The following is a 16,640-nucleotide window of genomic DNA, read 5'->3' as shown; positions in this document are numbered from 1 at the left end:
AAAAGACAGGGAGCAGTGAGCTTCTGGAGACACAGTTGTAGTTTCCACACAGCCAGGAGCTTCTAGCATTTACACTGTTCAAACTCTGGAGCCAAGCTGGCTGCTTGCGGAGCTACCACAGGTTCCGGGGAGTTCTGCCAGCAGAGAGAATTTGATAGCTAACCCAGAGACTTTATAGTGAATGCTTTTGTGTGATGGAAAGTGGATGGATTCAGGTTGCAGGGTCAGCCAGCTGCCCCCGTTTCCTTCCTGTAAGCCAAACTTCCCAAGGAACCATGTGTCTGCAGGGAGAGGAAGTACTCACACATCTTCCAGGCACTCCGGCGGCTGCTTCAGCCTGTTCCCACTGATGAGGTAGTTGTAGATTTCTGCATTCTCAATGCCAGCATAAGGGGTTTGCCCTCGGGTTACAATCTCCCACATGGTCACCCCGAACGCCCACTGAAAGAGAACAGCACAGAGAACCAATGAACAGAGATCCCTTTTTGTTGGGGTCACATCACGTGAGCAGCAGCGATGCTGGCCCAACTCTAACTAGAAAATGAAATCAGATGCAGCTGATGCCAACATGTCATCTCTTGAGCAGTACCACCCTGCAGTGGAGCAGAAGGCTCTTGGAGCTATTGCGCTGTCTCCCACCTACAAACTTCTCCTGGGCACCTCCTACTTAGCAAGGAAGAGTGGAGAAGGTATCAGAGCAGAAAAAAATAACAACCACGCTACCCTGCTCTCCATCCCCAAACATATAATAACAGGGGAAAAAAACTCCCACCAGAAACTACCCCATGCCAAAGAAAAGGGAAGTAAAAATCCCAGATGAATGGGAGAAGTTATGGGGAGGATTGTTTAAGCACTAATACGCTCATTCCATAGCGTATGGAATATTCCATAATGCCTGCTGTACAATGGAGTGCTGTTGCTGCATATGTACATGAGTGTGTGCAACTGAGATTTAGATCACCTTCAGATTTTAATGCAGAAGAACAAGGAATAAAAGTCTGTCCAAAAAGTAGCAAATGAGAAGGATAGGGAGACAAGAAAAGGAGGTTAGGGGTGAGAAATAAAAAATGAAGAATCAAATGACAAGAGGAAAATGACAAAAGGGTTCATCACTCCCACCATAAATCACTCATATTTTACATCTTGGGTTCTGAGAGCACTCAAGGGAGGTGTGTGACACAGCCCTCAAATACAAACTACCAGGCAAACTCCCTTTCCCACCACCAGGGCCTTTCCCCATCCTCCACAATTACAGAAGGACTCCTCCACTGCTACAGAAATACAAGCGGTCCCCAAATACATCAGAGCAAAACTCACCACATCACTGTGTGTTGTGTACAGATTATCTGCCAGACTTTCCAGAGCGAGCCACTTCACTGGCAGCTTGGAAGCACAGCCCTGACGGTAGTAGTCTCCACTGTAGATTTTCTTAGAAAGCCCAAAGTCTGCAACACTCACATTCATGTTCTCATCCAGCCTAGGGGAAAGTTTTAATCACTAAGAAAAGCATTCATTGGCCGCTTCAGGCAATTAAAGTGGTGTGCCCAGGACTACTTGAGCAGGGAAGTGAGGTATTAAGTCATCAAGTATTACCCAGAAGGATAATGACTTAATCTACTTGACAACCGATGTGAAATAATTCAGTGGTCTCAAATCAGTTCCTTGAGACTAACAGAGAGATAATTAAAGAAAATAAATGAATGGCCATGTTCAGATGGCCTGCACTGTCATCCAAAGTGAACTCAGCTATTTTATAGAGGTTCAAAGATCAACAGTGTTTACCTGCATTGCTCAGTGCTATCACTAAGGCCCATGCCCTGTATAAGCAATCAAAAACCACTAGGTACTTGTCTTGATGCATATTACAGCTGCCTAAACTACGTCTGCAAGCCATTCTCTTCAGGCCAAGCTAACAGTGTGAACTGCTGTTACACACTTACCTAAACCTACACACTTCAGTAGGTAGTACAAGCAAAGCAAATAAAGACATCATGCCTCCAAGCTGCATAAAGGAAGATGTGACGACACAGGCACTCAGCTTCCTCTAAAGGAAGACTTTTTTAAAATAAATATTATAAAATAGGAAAACAGCAGGAGTTTCTCAGCAGTGTCAATGCAGACTAATTCATCTCTTTTCATTATGACTACCAGCCTCCTGTCTGTACAGCTGGACATTTAGATGCCTTTGGAAATCTGTGTCTCACTGCAGATTTCACTGGTTGTTGTCATTTTGTTCAGAGTTCTGCCTGCCAGAATGGGTTGTTCCTTTCCATTCCCAGGGAAGAAGCAGAGAGGAAAGAACAAAAAGGGACTTTTTCTTCACTTTGAAGCAGGAGAGGCAGTTTGGGGACATAACAGCCATGTGGGATCACACAGTGTTCACCATGTAATTAGCTTTAAAGGCATTCTCCACATTAGCCATTCTTCACCTGCTTCCCAGGAAATTCTCCATTTCTTATACTGCAATAATCAAGTCTTCCAAAGAGATGCAAGGAATAGAGATTTCAGACTATATTTAAAGCTTCTTTCTTTCCGACCCAGACAAACCCTTTCTCTTCTGTTGGTTATGTTATAAAGTGGAACAAATAGCCCACGCTGACACACAGCATTGCAATCAACCCTCTGAAAATATATATATATCCAAACCAATTATGGAATAGTTTCTTCTAAATATGGTCAGTTTGAAGCTCAACTGAAGGCTAACAGCTGCCCTCCACAGTACCACCACATACACGTACACTCACAGACAAGACTCTCCTATGCCTGTTGTCACCTAGATGCAAGGGCCAGCATCCCCCAAGAAGATCCCTCCCCACTTCTATTGTGCAAGGGGCTTCTCATCCCTCTCTCATCCATTCTGGTCTTTCTTTTCTCTAAAAGTTGATAGTTTGTGGTTCACTTACATGCAGTTCCGAGCTGCAAGGTCTCTGTGTATGAAATTTTTTGAGCTCAAGTACTCCATCCCACTGGCAATGTCAATCATGAACTTAAGGAGTGTCTGAACAGGCAAGTTCTGAAAGAAATAACTGAGTTATTTCAACTTCCAACCTCTTAGAGCAAGATTGCAACATTTTCTACTAGTTTACTGAGCAGGGACAGGAGGTTACAGGGAAAGCAGGAGTTGGTTCTCAGTGTGCACAGGATTAAATACTTCAACGTCTGATCCCAATCAGAGCTTCCCCGGTGTCAAAATCTGATCATCTGCCAATTCCTCTGCGAGACTGAGCCTAAACTGATCTGAGCACATTCTCTGAAAATCCATGCCCTCCCTAAAGGAACTTTACAATAACAAAGACTTACAAAAGGGTTTTCCCCGATCCTTGACATCAGCAGAAAAGCATGAAGGTCTCCATGCTTCATGAAGGGCAGGATCACCATGGGAATTGGGAGACGGCCCTTGGGACGGCTCCGCAGACTGACTCCTAGTGAATGCACACACAGCAAGGGGGATTTAGCAAACAGAACAGGCCCAGAGGGAAACATAGATGTTACTGCGCCCTTCTCTTTCAAAATTGCAGAAAAAAATGTAGATTTTTTGGCAGGTAGGATCTAAACTCCTTTGTGTGCTCCTGCAGGGTTTGCAAGAACCAGAGAATTAGTTTAAATAACAGATGTGTATTGCAGGTGTATGAGGGCTGCATGTATTTGTTTTTCAGTGCTTACACCCACTCCAAACCCCTCTAGGACTGGAAAGTGCAGGTGCTGCTCCCCATAGCACAGAGGTGTCTACACCAATGCTGCTTTTGGAGTGCAGTGCTGGTGGGCATGTGAGTCTGGGGGGGGTGGTGCGGGAGTGAGCAGCACTGCTGGCTTACCAATCAGCTTAGTGACGTGTGGGTGGTCAAACTCCTTCATACATGCAGCCTCCCGCAGGAACTCCTCTATGTCAGTGGAGGTGAAGATGTCCGCTGGAAGAAAAGGTCACCGTAAATTTTTCTCTTTGGTCCTTCGGTGAATGGCTCCGAAGGACATTACAGATAATGACCTTCAGAAGCTTGTTCTTTGTGGAGGTTTTGCACATCCTCCCAAACCTACATCTAGATGAGGCAGAGCCTGACACTTTCTTCTGGGACGGTCAGCAGTAAGTATGCATCACAGACAGCTGGCAAATTGCTTCTTGGCAAAGGAAAGACCTGCCAATTAGCAGCTCTTTTCTCAGCAACAACTTTCCTTGGAAGCCATAGAAATCACGAGTGCATTAGAGATGTAAGAATAAATGAGCTGAAAGGACCTAGACTACAGTTCCAGGGAGGGGAGATGGATTACAGAATTAAAGAAAATGTTCCGACTGAGGAGATGGCTGGAGACCCCAGCAGGGGTTGCAGAGCTCAATTCATCTCTGATGAGGACAGCACGAGAGATCCATGCTTCTTCTCTTAGCACAACTGAGTCTTGCTAGAGCTCAGACTTCTTAAATAACCTCAGTATTGGAGAGATTGGACCAAATTCATTAGTGACGTGTGTCAATATAAATTTGGAGAAAACAACTTGTCACTATTACTCCAGATTTACAGAAGTATAATGATATAATTGAGAATTAGCCCAGCAGACTGCTTCCCCCACTGGTGCTGCTGAATGTAGTGGGAGTCCTCCAGTTCTGCTACGAGATCAGACTCAGACTTGTAGGGGAATATTTGCATTCTTTGCTTTAGGGAAGTCATTTAATATGATTCAGAAGACAGAAGTAAACTATTTCATTTCTACAGCCAGAGGAGAAATAAAGGTCCCTCTAGAGGGTAACAGAGTTCCCAAGTCAGATGCTTGAAGGCAGACAGTTTGACTACCCAGTAAACTTCTTGCAAATTGATTAGAATGATTCTTGAGAATGGAGAATATGTTTTAATTTACACTACTGTGGTATCAGCACACTTAGCACAAACTGGCACTCTGTGGCAGCCAATTTTAACTTCAAAGGTATACAAGTATGATTCAGCTTTCAGTCAGTCACAGTTAATTTCTGCCTTACAGGCAACAGGGCTAAAATAATATAGGTTAACACATGTATATGTATATGCACATAAATGCTTTCACTTACACTTATGAACTGCTTTTTGCGTCACACATCTCTACCCGATGAACATTAGCTGCCCTTGCTCTGTACACTCCTCCAGTGACTGATTGGAAGGAAGTTAGACTACTTTGCCACCTACTGCTGACTACATCATTAGCACAAAACAGACCTGCCTGAGCTGCCTGTGCCAGGTGATACAGTGCAGTTGTTGAATCAAGCAATTGAATGAGATCCTCTGCACACAAAAACTTCAGCTAACTGCAGCTATGACATGCTTTTGGTTGCAGTCACCACGTGCTGGATGCTGTACAACCAGCTGAGGTTGTGTAGGTCCTTCCTTGAAGAAGGAAAGACTTAAATAAAAGGAGAGGGAGAGAACGTTGGTAGAAGGGCTGAGTGGGAAGCTCAGAAAGGAGAAAGGAAGAATATCAGTAGATGTCTGATGGAGAATAGGACAGACAGCATTTAGTCTTTCCAAGCTCTCTTCTCTCTTAAGTACTTCAGGTAGCCCCGCTCCCACTTACCTTTCAGCATCTTCACTGCCACTTTCTGGAAAGAGCCATCATCTAGCTTCAGTAGTGCCTCTCGAACTGACCCAAACTCTCCTGTGAAATAACCAGAGCAGGCAGTGAGGGAACAGCTTTTAGTGAGGAAAGTATGATTTACAGCAGGGTCACTCTGGGGGTTGCTGACAGGGAAGCTGAGTCAGCATAAGAAACACAGCTACCAGCTTCATTTTTCATTCTGCAACTCGAGTCAGCAGTTTTCAGCATACTTGGGTCTAGTAGCCCTGGTAGCACAATCAGCAGACAGAGGCCACTGTGCCAGCAGTCCAGAAAGGAAAACAAGGAAAGCAAGCAGTCCTCTATCAAGTGGACAATGCAATCACAGCATGGGCTGGGACCTCAGGCAGACATTTCTGGAGAAATCACATCACGAGGAACGCAGCCAAGTGAAATTCTGATCAGAGAAGGGGCTGTGAGCAGGAGCAGTAAGTGAATGGGCTGGATGAGGAAGTTCCCAGTGCAGACCATTCTTGGAGGTGACAGCTGTCAGAGATGACAGCCCAGTAATGGTGCCAGCACTCAATCACTTGAGACACAATCAGGTCTTATCTCTCAAAATTCAGGGAACAACTTGCATGAATCATTGCTGGCTAGACAAAATATACAACACTTTCTTCTGTGTGTGTGACACGTCAGTTCATATAAGGAAAACTTTACCCTTATGTTTTCTCTAAGGGAGATGAGAGGAAATGCAAACAGTCAGATCTTCAAATTATTTTATCCTGAAGTGGCTTTACACCCACAGCATAAGAGACTCTTAGCACTAGTTCTGGGTCTAGATTTCCCTAATTTTGTAACTGATTACCCCATCCAAAATCTGCTTCTATGAAAGTCTCTGGTACTGGAGAGGAGGAAGTAAAACATGGTACTCAAGGTGAATACCCCAAAACATTATCTTTCCACTGGCTTTTCAGCGTCCTTCACTGCTGTGTGGCATGTGCTTATTTCACAATAATCATATGCAGTGGATATCAGACCAAAGAAGAGAAAAGGAAGGATCTGAGCAATTTTGTATTGCTTCTGCATTGTGGAGCTTTTCTCAGCTGCAGTCAGCAGAACCCCAGATAACAAAGCCATGCCCTCTGTTAACCCACATGCTGAAAAGAGGTTGGGTGCGTGGGGCTGACAAAGTAGAACAGATCCTGCCAGCTCGCATCCTTCCACCAAGGACCCCACAGCAGCCAATTTCTACTTTGTTACTTGTTGAGGGGTTAGCCCAGAAATGTTTGAAGAATCCCAGAAACCGGCCAAAAGCTGACACTATTGAATTACTTAGCATTGTTCAGCCCTCTGGCCTTTGGCACTAAGGTCATCTTCCTGATTTAAAGAGCCTTCTGGAACACATCTGTTCTGGAAGGGTTGGAGCAGAATATAGCTCCCAGTGGGACAGGGTCAAAAGAATGCAATAACACTAGTCTCGTTAAGAAAAAGGAAGCCAAACACTTCAGCTCTCTTTTGTGTGTGACTCCTGACTCATGATCCTCTCTTAGTTATTTGTGTTATTGTTACGCACTTTCACTTGAGAAGAAGGAAAGTCTGACTTGACAGTTAGGACACTAGTCTGCAGTTTGGGAAATCTAAACTCAAAACGCTCTTTTGCAGAGAGTTTCTGGGCCAATTTTTTAGCTAAAGTTAGGTGAGAAGCATCCCAACTTTATTTTGCCCGTTCCTCATGACCAGAAAAGCTGAGAGAAAAGGTAGGTAAGAAGTAAGAACTCCAAAGGTCCTGAATATGGACAAACGCCAGCAAAGTTCAGTACCTGTTCCAGATATGCCTGTTTAAGAGCTCAAACTAACACCTGGAGCCAAACCACTTGATGTGCTGCAAATATCTGAAATCGAATCAGTGTGTGTTTTGAGGCACTGGAGTGTCTGTAGTAGATCATCTGCCTCCGTATTGTTGCAGCATATTTGAATGTGTAAACTGAAGGAATTCTATAGCACTGCTTTTTAAATAGAAAGAGCAGGAGAACTGAATACTCCTTTGTTTAAACCTCTGAAAAAAAATCACACCCCAGAGAATCAACAGCTCAGGAAAGCTGAACATACACTGCAGTTCATGACTCTGTAGAGCCACACTAGCTTAGCCAATATCCCCTTAGTTATGCTAAAACTTTGAAATGTCTTACCCAAGAGGAAAGTGCCATTTAAATGCAATCTACAAACAGAAGGACAGAAAACAAGCTACTTATAATTGCTTCTCCCTACTCAGCAGTAATGGTAACTCGAGCAGACTTTAATGCAAAGTCTTGTTCAGCTTTTGGTTCTTACCCTTGCCTAACATTCGTCCCAAGGTGAACTGCTGCTCCTGGATAAGGACATCTTTGAGTTTTGTCTTCAGCTCATCACTGATCCCTATGCTCTCCACTGGAGGAAAAAAACAAAAAAACAAAGAGTAAAATCAGGGATACTTCAGTGTTCTGCCACGACACCAGGAGTCACCTGACCTGATTCCAGCTCCTGTCTGATTTCCATAAAGCAAGATGGAAAATCTGAAAAAGGAAGAGTTCCTTCCCACATCTTCCAGTCTCACCACAGACAAGATGAGTAACTTTGAGCCGCAAGAAAACATCTTTTTCATTACCAAAAGCACTGAAAGGGAGAGGCTGTGATAGCACTGCCCTTCATCACACCAAGAGCAACTGGAACACAGAACTATTGTGAATAACCGAGAAGACAGAATGCACAGGGAAGGGACACCTGATGGGTTCTGGCTCATATGGACTCATTTGAGTTGATGGAGCTGCACCAGCTTTCAGTAGTCTGACTGGCTGGTCTTCACACTATTTTAAGTACACTACAGTTCTCACAGTACCTGTCTGAATGTTCAAGCCTGTAGCAAACTGAGCTTAGAGCATACTGCTAACATTGTTAAGCCTCACTCATCTGACTATTACATTCTAGTAAAGTCAGAACAGTGTGAAACAGGGACAGGGACAGTGAATTTATGCTTTGCACTAAAATATAAAATGACAGTAACTGTAATTGGCAAGTAAATGTTGTTATGTACTAAGATGTTAACAGCAACTCTTGCCTTTCACTTTTATCATCACCTACAGATTACCTAAATCTCATTGCAAATTATCCCATAGTCTTGATCCAAAACCACCAGTTTCAGGGAAAACAGAGAGAACAGTGCATGCATGAACACAGTTTCCCATGTAGAATCACTGAGGTAAATGGACTTACACGTTGCTTCAATGAGCTCTGGGCCCTCCCTGTTGAAAGACCTGGCAGCTCTGAAATGGACAGCTGGATCCCCTCTGCCAACCACGCTGCCAAAGGCATGGCTAGAAAGCAGAAAAGACACACGGAGCCATGATGGCAAAGGCCATTCAATTCTGAAGGGTGTGACAGACAGTTTGTGTGACTGTACTTAAACCACAACATTTTCTTTGTAAAATAATCAGTCAGAAAACCACACTGGGGGAAAAGCAAAGATGTCTCTTAAGCAGCACTAGGAGAAACTCCCTTACCCAAATCGAGTCTCCTTTCTTCTTTTTCGAAGGAGAATAAGAGCCAGGGCAACAGCTGTGACCAGAGCTGTGAGAATGCCCAGTGCCACAGGAACCCAGGACGTCCCATAAGGAGGCTGTCTCTGACCACCTAGATAATGCAGAAAACATTAGTCAGCAAATACAAGAATGCAAATGGTAAACAGCCCACATCAGGATAAAAAATATTTTGTTTTTAAATGGAAAAGCCATCTTTCTGATTTTCATCTAATCATCGTGCACGGAACTTGGCATAAACAGCTACCCAGTCTGTCTAGCTGCTGGACACAGCAGCGACAGAGCAGATCCATGCAGCTATCAGATCTTATTCTTAATTTTGACCACCCAGAAAGTAAAAGACACTGCTCCGGATTAAATGGCTTTACATGATTTCATGATCTGCAGTCTCAAGACAAAAAGATTATTTAAAAGGGGGATTTTGCACACAATTTTCACTTTGCCCCGTTGGAGGCAGCCAGCAGAGCCTTGACCAGGCTATAGAGTACTGCCCAAATGCCAACCAGATAACATTTTGAGAGACAAAAGCTCTTCATGCAATCTGATAGAGACTGTTTACACTCCCCCTCCCACAAAGAGAGCCTTGCTATTGGCTCTTAACCTCTCAGTGTTGTTTGCTTCTTCTTTGTTTTGTAATACCTCTCTGCTAAAGAGAAGCAAGGTTTCCAAAGTGCCCTGCAAGTTAAGAAAGAAGTCAAGCAGCATGCAGGTTACAAGTCTTGTCTAATATTTGCCTTCAGATTAGATATATTTTTGACTACAAACCTCTCCTCTTCACAAAGGAAATGGACATGTTGCCAGTCTGAGTAAGCAACAAGAGAAGGAAGATACTGCAGCAATATGGCTATGAAGAGAAGAATATGATCTATGCTTGGCAAACAACAGATAAATTAATCCAATTCCCTGAGAGATTTCTTCTCCAAATAAAATTGCTGATGACTAAATGCTAATTTGAATAGGTTTATTAAAATCTAATATAACCCTTGTATCTCTGGTTTGTTTAAAGAACAAACAAGCTACAGGTAACAGATCTCTAAGCATTTTTCATCTTCACGCTCCCTTGCTCACCCTCAGTTATCAACTATGCTTTACCAGAAGCTAAGGATGAGTCATTTCTGATGGTATAAATAATCCTATTGTGGTGTATATCATAAGAGTATAAGTAAACCTGTCCTTAAAAGAGGTGTTAGGATAATGGGCTGAGATTTGGATTAACCTCTGCACAGATGTGCAGAAAGGAGTAAGATATTCCAACAGGCAGAGTCCTGGCAGGCAAAGGGCTTCTACAGCTTGTTTACTGCTTGCACTGTCAAGCCTTACCATCCACGTTTTCAAGGAAGCATTGTTAGCCTATTAAACAGGCAGGGCTTAAGGAAACAGAGCTCTGGAGAATTCTCCACTTACAAAGAATAATCAGAGCTAGCACCTATCCATCAGCATCTTATCTTCAGTGATTCTGATTCTCTTTCCACACAGAGTTTTATAGGCTCTTGGTTTTACGATACCCTTTTTTGCTGAACCTTTTGACCTGACCTTCAAGGCTGCTAATGAGGAGGGAGGGGGATGTGAAACAGAAGTGCAACAATTCTCAAGCCAATCAGTTGGGGTGTTCCCACCAAACAATCAGGGGAGAAACAGGGAACAACACTGATGTAAAAGATCCTTTCTGATAGCTAACAATAAGGCTTCCCTGGCCCCACAGTGAGACAAGCCTCTCTCAGTCTATTTATCTACTCTGTCTGCTTTGGTAAAGAGCAGGGATTTAGGTCACTTCAAGGGAGGGGTTTCTCCAAAACAAGGACAGATGAAAACAAAACAAATCAAAGTGATTCTCCTTGTTTCTAAACTGCTTGGAGTCAGGAGCCCATCCCACTTTATAGCAAACATGTCAGAAACAGAAATGAATGCTGAAATTCACTGCTTCTCCTGCTCTGCCCCAGATCTTGGTTTCCCTCTCTTGCCACTGAGCTGAGGAGGATGGCTGCAGCCCAAGAAGGAGATGCCCCTCCCTCCCCACCTCTGCTCCTTTCCCATCTCTTGCTCTCCTCTCTTCTGACCAGCACATGCCTTAACACTGCATAAGGCAGATGGAAAGACAGTGTTACAGGATAAGCGTAAATGAGGATTTAGGGGCCCTTTTATTTCTGTAGGAAGCCTTCTATTGCAAAGGTGTGCAAAAACAACCCAAGAAACCTCTCCTGCCTGTAATCATGAAGATTACAGATAGAAAAAAATACGCTATTAGGCTATTCCTTTCCTCTCTGTGCAGTGAAAAAGAGAGGTTTACACTGGGGATGCTTCTGAACATACTAAAATGCTCTTTGTTAATGGTGCACAAGATCTCTGCATAGCCAGGGTGGAGCTCTACTAGCTTGCTGTGATGACAAATATGCCTTAAAGTTTATACAAGCTTAGTCATCCCTGCTGCCGCACTGGGAGCTGGTCAGAAACCACCCCTGGCATTTCTCACTGAAAGCAACCAGTGCCAGCCTGCTATTTTAGGAAGGGAAGCAACTTATATTTTCTACCAGGCCTGCAACAAAACTGTGGTATTTCTGCAGTTCTGCTGTTTAAGGCCAATCAGCTTTTCCACAGTGAACCTTTATTTCCAGACTGTTATTACCCTGAACTGAAGCCGAGAAAACTAACAAAGGATTCATGACAAATATACATGCTTTCAGATAGCACTTGGCCAAAGCATGTGCTGCTCCCTGATGCCTTTTTGAAGTGGTCTGTAAATAAAAACAAGCAAACATTTTGCGTTTCTAGGATTATCCCATTCTAGCTCCCTGTAATATGCAAATCCTACACATTCCCTGGGGCTTCTTTCCAGTGCTGGACATTTTCCAAAGGGATTTTCTAGTCCTTTCAGGTGCTTTTCTCTACATTTGGGTGCCACAAAAAAGACCAACAGGAGAAACTCATTGACGGAGCAGATGATCATCCTCTATTAGAGACAGTTCTGGTACTCCAGCCTTCCATTTCAGCCCCATGGACAAGGACTTGGGGGTTCTAGAGGATAAAAAGCTTGATGCAAACCACATAAGCCAGCAGTGCATGCTTGTAGGCCAGAAGGCCAACTGTCATTCTTGGCTGTATTAAAAGAAGGGTGGCCATCAGGGAGAGGGAGGTGCGTGTTCCCTCTGTTCTGCCCTTCTAAGATACCATCTGGAGTACTGTGTCCAGACCTGGGGCCTCTAGTACAGAAAGGGTGTAGAGGCATTGGAATGGGTTCAGAGGAGGGCCACAGAGATTCTTCTGGGCTTGAGCACCCAGAAGAATCCATGTTAATGTGACTGACCAAAAGAGGTACGTGGCTTGGGAAGAAAGGAGTGGCAAGTGGGGCAACACCAGGGATGACAGATTTCAGTCTTGTTCTGTTTCTAGCTCCTGTTGCAAGACAAAAACCATCTCCTCATACACCACCCAGAACTTATCCATACCCCAGCTTCTACTTCCTGTTTACTGTGAATGCAAGTGGCAAGCACACCAGCATTCATCACCCAACTGACCTTTTCCTCTAGGAACATGCTCATTGCACGCATGCTCTTTGCCCCCAGCACACAGTTCCACAGAGTCCAATCCGTAAAGCACAGCTGCTGTACCATGACCTTCCCCTCCTACCAGTAGCTCAGCCTCTCCATGGAGAGTGCTACGCTCCCTTCATATAAACACATACAGTAAAATCATCACAAAAAACTACGTAGATATGCTTTAAATCAGGCTCCACTTTCACAAGTCAGAAATGGCCCTAAAATAAATCTACAAGAACCTACATTAGAGAAGATCTCTCACATATACTCTGGTAAATGCAAGCCTAAATGAAAGATTTCAAAGCTCCAAACGCAGCTTTTCTAATGCTGACTTCTCTCCCCCATGTGAAGGAGTGGCAGTGGACACTCACCCATGACCTCCTGGGCTTCCAGCAGGAAGAGGTCACTCCATGGTCCGCACCCAGCTGAGTTCAGCACACACACCCTGATGATCAGGTCTTTGAGAGGGTTCCATGTTGTGAGGTTTGCTTTTGTATCCTGCACAATCATCTCCCCCTGAGAGCAAATGGCAACAAGCTGTAAGATGGCTGAAAAGGGAGCTAAAATGTCTAAATCAAACCATTACTGTGTACTCCCTTGGTGCTACATGGGCCAGGAGCTGTGACTCCTGCTCTAGTCTCAGATTCACCACTAAGTTGAGGTGTCACCTTGAGTTTCTCTTCTCAAAAATCACTAACAGCTTTCCAGAATGTAGGGAGGATAGAAAGTTTAATGATTTCCTTCTTTGTGATCCTTCTATGAAAGTTCCTATATATATATATATATTTTTTTTTTTTTCTCATTGAAAGATACAATTGCTTCATATGTTTTAGACACAAAGATGCACTAACACGTTGCAAGGTATCTGACAATTTTAATCCAAAGGAAGAATCTTGTCTGCTTTAACTTATTGACCAAATCCCAAATTGCTTCTGAATTTCACGGCCAGTTTCCACTTAGGAAGATGAAACCAACATATCTGCAGCAATTCTGGGGACCTTCTTACACATCATTTTCAGTAAAGCCACATGAAGTTTCCACTGCTGACACAATGTAAACTTGATGGGAATTCGCAATATTATCATTCAGAAAGACAGTGATGCTGGCCTAGTACAAAATGGGTCATGAAAGAAAGGAAATAAGTCTCTCTTGCTGCCTGTTATTACAAGCTTGTTCATCATTAATAGGTGCTGGTGAAATGTATATTAAGGAGGGAGAAACCATAAGAAATGGTGTGAACTTCAAAGGCAGATACCTGGGAAAGGTCAACACTGAGAAACAAATGAAAGGCCTTCCACCTGACAGGGTCCTCTCAACTCCCCACATTCTGTAAATTAATTTGCAACCTCCTTTTTGTCATTTACCAAGTAACTCATCCACTTGTCAAGTACACTCCACTGCTAGGATTTGAAAACTAAGTCCCACCACAGGAGAGAGATCCCGTACTCTGAGCTGCTTTTGGGACAGAACTGGATAGGGGCAGGGATCAACCAAATCCCTCGCTGTTGTCCTTGTTGCACATAGAACATCAGGTAACTGGCCTATCTACATATGAGCATTCACACAAAGGAATTTTGCATTAACTGGATCGAAATATTGAGTCAGTATCATCAATTGCTGCAAATCAGAATGGATCCATTTCCACAAGAGGAATGTCAGCAGTCTATCCCCTGGTCTGGATAAAAGATGAGGGACCCTCATGCCCAGAAATGTAATCTGACCATTCTCCAACTCTGTGCGCAATAACTCAGCTCCCCTGGATCCGTTACCTGAGTCATGTTATCCTGAATCCACTCCAGCCTGTATCCCAGGACATTTTCTTTCAGCACATCTGGAGCCACACCTTCCCACTCCAAAACCAAGCCAGGATCTCTTTGGATCACATGGATATTTTGTGGGGTGCTGCTTGGAGCTGAAGGCAGAGGACAGAACACAATCACTGTGCAGGAAAATCAGGTTCTATTCACACTGAAAGTCACTGAAAAGACAGACTGACCCCCTTTCCTGAGAACAGCCAGGAGAGAGCATGAGGGTAGAAACCAATCCTGCAAGCCACCAACCACTATATTGGTTTCAAGTGGAGAAGATAAGATCAGTCAACGTCCCTTGCTTTTCTCTGAAACCCAAGGACCTTGGGGAGCATGCAGGAGAGCTGTGACAGGATCAGTTTGTTTCTCACGCATCATAGCTGTTACCCACACTGGATTATGTACTAACATTTTATGTTAGGAGATCCCCAGAGCAGACAAACTATCTGACAGAGTAACCTCTCTTGTGCTTAGGAACAAGAAAGGAGTCCAAAACAGTTTATCCTGGTCTCTTTTTCAGCTTCAGAACCACGCTGCGAACTCATTGCTCTTTGCTTACCAAGCTCCAGAGTCTGGAAGTAAACCCTCTCTGTGAAAGGGGAGCTGCCCATCTCATTGCTGCACTGCACACGAACGCTGTAGTTGGTGGAGTGCTTCAGGCCCTGCACGCCATAGGCAAAGGGGGGCACTGGGGTGACTTCAGTGGAGACCTCCTGGCCATCTGGGGACTCAGCGACCTGTGCCAAGCATGAAACAGGACAGTTTTACTATGTGAGAAACAGGCCCATAGAGGTATAGATAAAGTATCAGCAGTGTGGAAAGGGAGTTGTACAATAAGAACTGTGAGCAATGCTTTATTTGCTTAAGTGACATCACACCCTTATCTTTGGCAACACAGTGACCTTCCACTGGTTGAAAATTTGGTTCGACATATTTACAAACACATCCTTACCCATGTTAAAAATTCTACACTTGGTTATCATTTCCTCTAAAGAAAATGGAGCGTGCCCGTTGCTTGGACTGCTTCTTGCTTCTGAGGCTTGTCTAAGTTTGGGCAATGAGCATGGTTAGACCAACTTCCCTTTCCCTGTATCCTCACACCACCCCTAAGTCAGCTTCTTTTTCAGAAGCTCACGGTCTTTCCGTCTGGCAGTGGATTAGAGGCTTGGCAGACACCAATGGCTTGATTCAGCTGAACTGTTTCAAACCAAATTGAAAATAAACTTTTTATCATTCCTGCAACTCTCCTCTTCCCCGCCTTCTCCCTCGAGATCTCAACTCCTACGCAACAGGGATGTTAATTCCAATCTGACAGCCCTGCGTGCTTTTAATGCACAGGCAGCTTCAATGTTCCCACTTGTTTTGTACTGACAATAGCAGAAATCTCTGCGTAGCACCCAGGCTCAGCCCATCTCTCTTCTTGAGCACATACGAAGTAGCAGAGCTAGGAGTAAAGGCAAGCTGTATGACTAAAGCAAGACACTTGTGTGTCTCTGCATTCCCTAAGACTATAGCAATCTTCCACTCTGCTCATTCCCACACGCAATTTTGGCCCACTGATTTATCTGGCTGAGAAAAAGAACGGTTCTCAAATTTCCTGAATAAAAAAGCACATTGTTGTCATTATCAGTGTCCTCCAAAGCAGGGAAAAAACAATCAGACCTTTGTGCGAAATCCCCACCATGCTGATGGTGCATCTCCGTCCATCACTCCGAAGAGCAGAGTCTCACACCTGCCCCCTTTATTCCCTGAACCACGGCTCATGCTAACAGTGTGTGAACACAGTGATTTCCTGCCCTGTCTCTGGCAGAAGCAATCTGCCCTCCCTAGCAGGGGGCATGAGGGGCACACACTGCCAGAGCACAGGGCTGAGTGCCCCTCCTCCTCCCGCATGGCTCCAGCAGTGGACAATCGCTCCCTCACTGTGAGCCAGGAGCGTGCGCGTTCTCACATGGGAATGTGGGTCACTGGCTCTCACAAAACCAGAGCCCTGGGAGCAGGAGGGAAGACAAACTGTGGCATTCCTGCCGCCAAAGCCCACGAGAGGAAAGGCAGCCTTCTGCTGGCCAAGGTGACTGCCAGGTTAACCTGCTCCCAGATCCAGATGCAGCAGCTTCGTCCTCAGAATAGGAAAAGTTTGCAAGGCATAGAGGAGGGTGACAGACTGCAGAGCGGGCAGAACCCGAGCCACAGTGTTTGGCCTCATGTCC

General features: G+C 44.5%; 1 protein-coding gene across 3 annotated transcripts in view; it reads right to left on the bottom strand.

Moving 5' to 3' along the window:
* The window catches only part of TYRO3 (TYRO3 protein tyrosine kinase), a 37,967-nt gene that overhangs the window by 4,252 nt on the left and 17,075 nt on the right, over window positions 1-16,640 (bottom strand). For all 3 annotated transcript variants that reach the window (XM_032444854.1, XM_015864362.2, XM_015864363.2), the window contains 12 exons: window positions 14,990-15,167; window positions 14,392-14,534; window positions 12,994-13,138; window positions 9,054-9,183; window positions 8,767-8,867; window positions 7,849-7,944; window positions 5,536-5,616; window positions 3,816-3,908; window positions 3,301-3,422; window positions 2,904-3,013; window positions 1,318-1,477; window positions 305-441 (listed from right to left, as the gene is read on the bottom strand). In XM_032444854.1, the coding sequence (XP_032300745.1) occupies window positions 305-441; window positions 1,318-1,477; window positions 2,904-3,013; window positions 3,301-3,422; window positions 3,816-3,908; window positions 5,536-5,616; window positions 7,849-7,944; window positions 8,767-8,867; window positions 9,054-9,183; window positions 12,994-13,138; window positions 14,392-14,534; window positions 14,990-15,167 (1,496 nt within the window). The remainder of the gene's footprint in view (window positions 1-304; window positions 442-1,317; window positions 1,478-2,903; window positions 3,014-3,300; window positions 3,423-3,815; window positions 3,909-5,535; window positions 5,617-7,848; window positions 7,945-8,766; window positions 8,868-9,053; window positions 9,184-12,993; window positions 13,139-14,391; window positions 14,535-14,989; window positions 15,168-16,640) is intronic.

Source organism: Coturnix japonica, chromosome 5 (assembly GCF_001577835.2).
Source record: "Coturnix japonica isolate 7356 chromosome 5, Coturnix japonica 2.1, whole genome shotgun sequence".
In the NCBI taxonomy this organism is placed as follows: Eukaryota; Metazoa; Chordata; class Aves; order Galliformes; family Phasianidae; genus Coturnix; species Coturnix japonica.
This window is presented reverse-complemented; position numbering and strand designations above follow the sequence as displayed.